Raw genomic sequence first — 10,017 nt, 5'->3', positions numbered from 1 at the left:
AAAAACATAGCAAACTTCAGGGGTCTGGCGGGCACCTTTATAATCAACACGGAAAGCCAACTTTTCTTCTGTATGGTATATTTTGGACTACTTATTTATAATAGGGTAGGACCAAAAAGAAATACGGTGGTATTTATTCCACATGATGTGGAGAAAGTGGCCGAAAAACCGTTTTTTTCATAAAATGACGCATTACGATGTATAACTGACGCTTGTTTATTCTTCATATTTAGATCAAATTTTGAAAATTAATATTAGAACTAAGCATTAATGATGTTTATATAGAAGGGGCATGTGAATAGCTACCCGCCCCCCTCACTCTTTAATAGGGATTTATACCCCCTCTATCCCTTCTTCATTTGAAGGAGGGGGGCGGCGAAGTTATTTAAATTTTATTATAAATATTTTCTTTAGCAAAAAAGAAAATATAAACATTAAATTATGATAACATTTTGATTCCTTAATATTTTGGAATAATTATTCGTTTCCGCGGTTTTATAAACTAACATATTGTCGTATTTGCGGAAGACATTTTGTCGTAATTTTACATTCTGTGTGTATGTGGTGTATCCATAACAATCTACAAAAGTTATACTGTCTGCGGTTATATACAAAACTATTATTGTAAAATACATTTGGCTTAAACAAAGAATGAATATCAATTGTTTTCTTTTATCAAATTACTTTTTAGAAACCAAGATGTCAAGATCGACTAGACTTAAAACAAGGGCATATCTTTTTGAAGAAGAGGATCTTAAAGAAAATCTTCCAGAAATAATGTTTTCAACAAATAAAGACATTATTCTCTACTTTCAGTTCAGACGATCTGGAGACAAAATAACTCCAACAAAAAAGCTGATTGCTTGTACCATTGGTCGTCAAACAGCAAAGTGTTCTAGTCTTGGTAGCTGTCCTGAAAATTGCATTATGTTCGCAGTTAAGAAACCATGGGTAGACGGAGGATACAAGGATGGGATACTCACTGATCCATTTATAAGGTACACCAAACAAAATTTAATTCAAATTAAAGGGACAGGTTACCATAAACACACCACAAAATTTGGATAATATAATATTTTCTAAACCTGTTATATATATTATTATAGGAAGCATATCACTGATCTGATCAACAGCTGGGAGAATTTAAAGAAAAGTAAGTGTAAGAACTCAAAACAAGCAGGAAAAGCTAGACAAGATTTCAAAAAAAAAGGAAAGAAAGTTTTTTGGATTGCTAAACCAAATATCCAAGATATTCTAAAGAAGACTTGTCTTGATAAAGATTCGTATTGTACCGATATGAAATTTTTGAGAGATCAAAAAACCAGTCGTAAAATGACTCTGGGTAAAAAAGACAAAATTTATAACCGGAGAATTAAGAAGAGAGAACAGAGAAGATTGAAAAATCCACAGTTAGTACACAGTGTTGAACAGTTTTCTCAGAGAGATGATTTTACTACAGAGCTTCAGTTTTCCTCAGAAACCAGTGATGTAAATACCAGCATAGACTCAGATTGTTCGTTTGATTTCGATCAACCAGGTCCAAGTAATGACACGCCACAATTAGCCAAGGATTTTGTAAAAGATATTGCTATGACTTCAGTTTCCAAAAATATTTCCTCTAGAGATTTGCTGCATGTGTGTACAGATTTGGTTGTTAATTCAGGTGGAAATGTTAAAGACTTTTTACTGTGTTAATCTACTATTTGGCGGGCACAAAAGAAAACCATCCAGCAAAATGCTGCCAAGCTCAAAATTGGGGTTAAAAAAGCTGCTGATAAAGCACTTTTCCCCATAATAGCTCACTTTGATGGAAAAATTATGGAAGATATTACTAATGGGAAAAAAGAGAAAAGAGACAGGTTTGCTGTTTCAGCTAATATTGATGGAGACATTAAGCTTCTTGGAATTCCAGTAATGGAGCATGGGACTGGAGCTGCTCAGTATGAAGCTTTGTATAATGTACTTGAAGATTATGGAATACGTGACGATGTGAAGGGACTATGTTTTGACACAACTGCCTTAAATACTGGAAGACATTCAGGAACCAATATTAGGTTCAGTCAAAGACAGGAATCTATTTTATTAGAGCTTGCCTGCAGGAGGCATATATATGAACTTCATCTCAAACATTTCTGGGAGTAAATTACCTCAGGCAAAACAGCAGCTCCAGAAAATTTAATGTTCAAACGGTTTCAGACAAACTGGAATGACATCAAGGAAACTGTTGATTCTTCCAATTTAATAAGGTTTGATACCAATTCCATCAGCAATACTTTCTTGGCAACCCAGATTGAGGAAACTATCCAGTTTTGCAAAGATGCATTAAACACTGACATATTTCCAAGAGGGGATTATAGGGAGTTATTGGAACTTACCCTGATGTATCTGTATCCTAAAATATTTTTCAAAGTGCGAGCTCCAGGCTGTGTTTCTCATGCTTGGTTCATGTCAAAAGCCATTTACTACTTGAAGATTTAGATATTGAGAACACATCTGCCCTATGATTTGACTGCTGCCCAAAATAAAGAGTTAAAGACAATGGCAGAATTTATCGCAATTTTCTATTCTGTCTGGTTTCTGAGAACCTCATTGCCCTCAGCGGCACCATTTCAGGATGTAAAAGCCTATTGGCAAATGGTGCTGTACAAAGAATATGTAGAAAAACGCGACTCTGATTCCAAGAGAGTTCTAAACGGAATTGAAAGTACAATGATGTCAATGAAAAGGCACACTTGGTACTTAGATGAAACTTTGGTTCCATTTGCTCTCCTAGACCCTACCCTTCCTGATGTGGAGAAAGAAAACATCGCAAAAACATTACTCTCCAAACCAATTCCTGATCACTTTCAGCATTCAGAGAAGTCAAACTTGATAAACAAGTTAAAATTTAAACAAGAAGTGCCACCAGGACTTACTCCATTAATAGGAGAGAACTCTTGGTTCATCTTCAGTTTATTAAACCTGACAAGAATGGAGGACAAACTTTGGTTAAACTGTCCTGTTCCTATGTGGTGCTATGTTGACCAGTTCAAAACATTCTCCAATTTTGTATGTAAACTTGAAGTAGTGAACGATTGTTCTGAAAGGGCTGTAAAGCTTGTATTAGAGTTTGTGAACAATGTTCACAATGAGGATGATTGCCAAGAACTTATACTAGCTGTGCAGCAAAGACGAGATCACCTCCGTGGGTCAGAAACAAAAGAACAGTTGCAGCTAGCGTATGAAGCAATAGGAAAGCAGAGAAAAAAATAACATGATTTATATACTATATTTATGCATTGCAATAATTATATTATATTTAAATATCATGATTTTAATATTTATTTTGCCAAATGATGTTTTTTTTTGCTAAAAAAAATAAAGTAGTTTAAAATTATATGATTTATAATAAAATTTAAATAACTTCGCCGCCCCCCTCCTTCAAATGAAGAAGGGATAGAGGGGGTATAAATCCCTATTAAAGAGTGAGGGGGGCGGGTAGCTATTCACATGCCCCTTCTATATAAACATCATTAATGCTTAGTTCTAATATTAATTTTCAAAATTTGATCTAAATATGAAGAATAAACAAGCGTCAGTTATACATCGTAATGCGTCATTTTATGAAAAAAACGGTTTTTCGGCCACTTTCTCCACATCATGTGGAATAAATACCACCGTATTTCTTTTTGGTCCTACCCTATTATAAATAAGTAGTCCAAAATATACCATACAGAAGAAAAGTTGGCTTTCCGTGTTGATTATAAAGGTGCCCGCCAGACCCCTGAAGTTTGCTATGTTTTTATACACAAATTTGGCTGGCGGGGACTTCTAAAGTCACGTGACATTAAAATTTTTGGGCTTAGAATTATTTTTATATTGGTGGTCAACCATTCCAGGTAGGACCAACTTGATTTTCAAAAATTCGTCAAATATGAATCACCCTACTGGTTACCATCAGCTATAGCTTATTATTTTAAAGTATTATAACGAAAATGTTATAACGATGAAATTAATGGAAGATACAAATGAAATTAATGGAAGATTTCAAGTAAAGGTTGAACGTAGAATGGTAGAATATAGAAAAATTGATGAATAAATATTATCGTATTGTACTCTGGTTTTTTTTATTAAGAAAACGGGGTTTGAGGGTTACATTTTATAGTTTTACTTGTAATAAAACAATGAACTAAATTTCCAAAGTTCTTCTTTTAGGAAACAAAACTGTTGGATTCTTTTTTAAAAATTATTACAAAAGTACATTCCTTGCAATATAGTTTATTCTCTAATAAATCAAAAAAAACGGCGATTTTCATAGCCACAAAAAATTGCGCAAGATAAGCATACTTTAATGACTTTTTTAATGTAAAAGCCATGCTATTAATGTATTGCTTTTGTAAGCTAAAAGATCATTAACTTTAAGGGTCTGCGTGTTCCACCCTGAGTTTGGTTTTTACGCAGAGCCTGGCTTGGGGTGCCGAACTCGGGGTAGGTACCCCGAGTTCGACACGTATACCTCAAGTATGGATATTGAAAGTTTTTAAAATAATATTTTTTGCGGATATTGAAAGTTTTAAAAGTAATTATCTTTTTGGATTGCTGAATTTTTTTTATAATTTTTTTTTTACGGTTTGATCCGTAATATAAATTAAATGAAATCATTTCTGATTATTAAGGTACAAATTAGACATTATATTCATAGACATTCAAATAATTATTTTTTTATTACATCTAAAATTATAATATAATAAACTATATTTTAAATCATGAAATATTTTTAAAATCATTGTATCTTGTGCATTTGTGTTTTGAAGGAGTAAAACTAATTTAAAAACTCGCTACAAAAGAAATTCTAAATATTAATTCGCATTTAAAAGTCACTCACTCCAAGTGAAACATGACCGACCCCGAGTTTAAATGAAAAACCGCACTCGGGGTGAAACATCACCCCAAGCCCGGCTTCGTTTAAAAACAGACTTAGGGTGGAACATGCGTATCGTTCCGATGATTTTTTATTCCGATATCATATCGGAATGATAACGATATGGAAACGAAACGATACGCAGACCCTTAATTAACTTATTATTCTCAAAATGGCGAATATTAGGGTTTTTAGTGGGATTTAAACAACTTTGATTTCGAATTAGAGCACTTTCCATTATTTTGAGGTCTATGTTTTTATATTTTTCTGAATCAGCATAAAGTTCTCTATCATAATCAATCATAAAAAAAAAGGAAGGGGAGAAACTGCAGTAGCGCCCTAATATTTTAGTTTTAAGATACTCATATTTATGGCAGACTTCATTTGATTTAGACATTACTATGCTTTAGTTGTCTTTTTCTTTTTAGTTATTTGTATATTTATTCACTTATTTGTACTTTTTTATTTTTAAAAATGTTTGCCTAATCATCAGAGTTATGGATAGCTTCGTAGATCTTTAACAGCTCTATTGCCTTATCTGAATCCAACCGGTACCAAAAATTTGCTAAGATGAAACCTAATGCTGAGAATTACCTCTAAATGAAGGTTAAAGTAGCTGGTTAGGAGCGCAGACATGCAAAAAAATTCACAAAACTCGGAGATACAAACTTATTTCTTTTTAACAACTGTCCACCATTGGGATGGGGTAAGACTCGTCTGCAGAGAACACGAGAACATGCCTTTAGGGAACATTTCCTGGTCCTTGAGAGTTAGCTTATAAAGCAAACTAATAATATTCGGGTCTCTTTCCACCAGCCACTCCTCATCTAAGTTTTCGCGTACTGGATCTGTTAATGCCTTCTACTCATCAAGGTAGTGCTGTTCGTCATCCAGATGCCGTCATCCAGACGCCAGCATCAAACGAGAATTTCCTTGACATTTTTTCAATAACAAAAACCAGGCTGGCAATCTTTTGTTTGTGAGAACAAAATTAACCATAAAGTTAGTTTACTCAAGATGGTGAATATTAGCGATTTGTCGTATAATTTCGTATTTTCAACTTTAGTTTAGAACAATTTCCATTGATTTTGAGACATACTTTTATGCGATTCTTTATCAGCATAAAAACTCTCTATCATAATCAGTCATAAAATTTGGGGGAAGGGGGGGAGGAGTGAGAGGAAGTCGAGTAGCGCCTGAACGTCTTCATTTGTTCAAGATAATAGTTAGCTTCTCCATATTTAATCAAATATTATCAATCAATTGCCCAATATTTGCGGGTACTTTTTTCAGGTCCCCCACTCTTCCCCCCTTTCTCTCCTCCCCCCTTCCCCTTTCCTTCGGATAATAGGTGTTGTACATTCACCTGTAGGTCTCTACGCATGCAACCTGCTTGTTCCAAACCATTTAATTGGGTAAATGTGTTGTACCCCCTCTTTTCTTCTTTAACAGTCCATGGGCATGATAAACATTTCTAAATGTTCTTGAATTTCTGCAATCTGCTTCAAGATGACAGTGTTATCAATATCCTTTTTCCAGCAAACTCATATAATGAGCACTGCACTCGTAAGTCATACATATATACGTAAGAACTGTTAGATTACTCTCTATAGATAATCTTCACCATCTTGACCTCATCATCTGTGCAGATAGCAAACACATCTTTTCTGTAATGTGTTTTTATCTCTACAATTGCTTCATCGTGAAGAAATAATTTGTAATTCTTTTCTTCTCTTCAGAATAAACAATGTTGCGAAATGAACTATTTTTTCCATCATGAACTGAGTTGGGAATGATTGGATTATTCTGAATGCTTTGACCTCCCATCTTGGCTGAAAACCAGTGTGATTGTGCTCTCAAGTTCTTTACAAACCTCAATTGAGAGATCATTGTACACATCATCCTACAGCTCTTCTTCTTATTGCGATTTGCCGGAACATATCTTGGCTGCAGAAGTGAGCAAAGATTTCAAAACTCTGGCCCCCAAATTTATATAAATGATTGATTTGAGCCAAAGAAAAAGCAAGCAATCTATTTATCTAAAGAATCTTTCTGCTAAGTAGATGTTCTGACTGTTGTAATAGCTTATTGTATAATTCATTGTATAATTCATTGTACTAATGTCGCGACAATTGCGTAAGAAATATCGCCATGGAGAATTCGGAAAACCTTTATCAATTATACAAAACAGAGAAAGTCAGAGAGAAATATATAACAGCAATAGAAATATAGTTGTCTTGATTTTACACTGACAACAAAGTTAATAAGACTAGAAGCTCTGAGCTTAGCTTCTTGAGTTGAATTGGAAATTAAACAGCCAAAAACCAACACCTTCGACATATCTGAAGTATTAGAAGCAACACTACTACTTTTCAATGAGCTTCCAACATTATCTTCTGGCTTACATTTTCTGCCCTTCCTTTTCTTGCATTTTTCTAGATGTGCACGAACACCCTCCACTTTATTACTAATCTTCAGTTTAAAATCATCACATTTAACTGTGTTCTTATCAAACTTCCCTCCACTCACATCCTTTTTTTCTCCCAGTTCTAAATGACATTTTTTTCTTTAATTATGCTTTAGAATACCTTAATTGCTGAAAAGGAACAACCAGTCTCCAAAGGTTCAACGAAGTTGACAACAAATTTATTAAATAATATAAAAAATAAGTAACTTCAATATTCTCAATTTCAAGTTCGGTAACGAAGTTGCAGTGTATGTTCGAGTGGAGCACTCCTACCGTCAATGAATAATAGTTGTTTTAAGCCGTTGAACCAGTCATTTGCAGTTTGGATGTTAAAATCTTCTGCACTCGACAAAACTATCACAATTTGTTATCATTAAGGGGTGCTGTGGGACAAGGGCCGAACTGAATCAGAAGCATTTTCTCAAAAATCAGGAGTTTTTTTCTCATTCTTTACAAGAAGCAACCAGACAATACGATAATTGACATATTATATTTAACATTGATATATGTCAAAATAGTATAAAACAAAAATGACATTGATATATACCAATCTCCATGTTGATTAAAGTAATAAGCCAAAATCTCTATGTCATTTAAAGATTAATCCACAAAAAGGTCAAATTAAAAAATTTAAATCCCGTTAAAACAATCGCATCGAAAGGTTGCTGCCATTAACGTAAAAAGACAAAAAATATAAACTTCAGATTATTTTTATTAACATTGACATCAAAAACCAAAAATAAAATTTTAAAGTATATTGACTGCATTTTCTTATTTTCCTTAAATTTTGCAAATAACTTTTCATGTCAAAGCTGGCCATGAAGTTTTTGACTCTTCTTTACACTTTATATTTACACTACTTCATCATCTTTACACTTTTTCTTTACACTTTGAACAATCAATGACTATTTGTAAAATGCTAAGTTTAGGTTGATTTTATTTGTTTTAAATCCCAGTTCAAATGACACTTATTGATTTTCAATGTGAAAAATTATTCTTTTAATTGCTAAAGTGATTGGCAGCTAGATGTTATTTTGATTAGCATCAATTAATTTAGTATGCCGCGGTATGGAATGAAAAAAAAAGTGTTTTGACATTTTTTAAAAATAAACTATTTATTCAAGCATGCGTTCAAAATGTCAAAACATTTTGATATTACTAATATAATATTGGTAGAGAAGAGACTTACGTTTGCGATTAACCGACGCACAGTGACTCAAAACAGCAAATAAATGGTAATAAACCCCTCACAACTTTTCTATAAATTAAGTGCCCTTTTTTAAATAATATTAAATTGCAATAATTTTTTATTTCAAAAGTAAAAATAACTGTTTCATAAAACTTTTATTTTGTATTTTATAGTTAAAAGAAGTAAAAAAATTTGATATTATTTTCAAAGAAATCTGAAAAATGTGAGATTTTTATTTAACTAAAATAGAGTATTTTTAATTTAAATAAAAGTGTATACTTTTTTTAAAGATATCTTTTGGCTCTATATATTTCAAATTTACTCAAAAGAAAAAAAAAGTCTGATTTTTTTGTTTAAATTTAAAGACTTTTCTAAAAAAAAGGTTGCAAGAAATTGTATTTTTTCTGTTTATATATCAGCTAAAAAAATGTTCCACCGAGTTCCAAAAATATATACATTTTTTCTAGTTAATTAACATTTCTACTTTAAAATTATAAAGGGATTACTGCGGTCTCCTGCGGTATTGGGAGTTATTAAAGAAATAAAAATGTTGATAAACACTTAAAAACCTCGTTTTCCGCCATTTTTTAAAGTATTTATTATTTGATAAGTACAACATGTTTGAAAAAGCTTAACTGAACAACTTTAGTATTTCCTGTAATATAAAGTTAACTTAGTAATATAGTGTTATTACAGGATGTAACAATGTGACAATTGTTAAAGCCAATATAAAATAAAAATTTAAACAGTGTAAAGTAAAAAAATATATAATGTAATTTAAAATGTTTCTGATTTATTAGTTTTATTATAATGATGGTTCTTAAAAACAATAACAATGAAAAGATTAGATCTTATCCCAAAGATACGTGAACTAGGAGTGGATAAATTAAGATTATGGAAGGATTTACTTAATGAAATAAAAAATACTAAAGAAATTTGCAAAGAAAACTTAAATAAAGTAAAGGTTGCTTTAGTTATATTTATTTCAAAGGTGAAGAGAAAACTAACACAATGTGGACGAATTTATACAAAAAGAAAATCGTTGGCTTCAAAGAAACCTTATGAACAATAAAAATAGTCATTTTGGTTCTGGAAGGCCCCATAAGCAATTGAGTGTTCTTGGAGAGCAAAGCAAAAGAAAAAAAAAATAAAAGAACTTGCCACTGAACATCATGAAGCTCTATTTTTAGCTTCTGCAAAAAGTGCAAATGCTGCTGGAGAAAAAAAAAAAGCTTCTTTTTTAAAAAACAATGTCTAATGTTTTAGAGATAGAAAAAGTTGATAAAACTTTGGATAAAACCTTTCCCATCATTATGAGTGTAGAGGAAGCTCTTGCATTAAAAATGAACACTGATCTCAGCGATAAACAATATCAAATGATCAGAAACTCAGCTCTTGTTCACAATGTACATATTTATCCTACCTTGCACGATATTTTGGTGGAAAAATTGAAATGTTATC

The 10,017-nt window shown here is 32.2% G+C and overlaps 2 protein-coding genes and 1 pseudogene across 2 annotated transcripts; all 3 read left to right on the top strand.

Annotated features, from left to right (window-relative positions):
- The first annotated feature begins 415 nt into the window (after positions 1-415).
- On the top strand, positions 416-3,333 carry LOC149877216 (uncharacterized). The gene is made up of 2 exons (XM_090074016.1): positions 416-998; positions 1,107-3,333. Exons 1-2 carry the CDS (start codon positions 652-654, stop codon positions 1,693-1,695), a joined length of 936 nt encoding a protein of 311 aa, XP_089930142.1. The 5' UTR covers positions 416-651; the 3' UTR covers positions 1,696-3,333.
- On the top strand, positions 1,715-2,142 carry LOC149877217 (uncharacterized). The gene has a single exon (XM_090074030.1). The coding sequence runs from the start codon at positions 1,819-1,821 to the stop codon at positions 2,140-2,142; it is 324 nt and encodes a 107-aa protein (XP_089930156.1). The 5' UTR covers positions 1,715-1,818.
- Positions 2,179-3,333, top strand: LOC149877215 (uncharacterized; annotated as a pseudogene).
- Positions 3,334-10,017: the final 6,684 nt, after the last annotated feature.

Source organism: Hydra viridissima, unplaced genomic scaffold (genome assembly GCF_058129835.1).
Source record: "Hydra viridissima isolate aposymbiotic clone 2 unplaced genomic scaffold, HvirCarnegie_v1 scaffold_16, whole genome shotgun sequence".
Lineage (NCBI taxonomy): Eukaryota > Metazoa > Cnidaria > Hydrozoa > Anthoathecata > Hydridae > Hydra > Hydra viridissima.
The sequence above is the reverse complement of the archived record's forward strand: the minus strand, read 5'-3'. Positions and strand labels throughout refer to the sequence as shown.

Coding starts and splice junctions, on each gene's coding strand:
- LOC149877216 (XM_090074016.1), top strand. CDS start 652: ATGAATATCAATTGTTTTCTTTTATCAAATTACTTTTTAGAAACCAAG. Junction 999..1,106: donor CTCACTGATCCATTTATAAG/GTACACCAAACA, acceptor ATATTATTATAG/GAAGCATATCACTGATCTGA.
- LOC149877217 (XM_090074030.1), top strand. CDS start 1,819: ATGGAAGATATTACTAATGGGAAAAAAGAGAAAAGAGACAGGTTTGCT.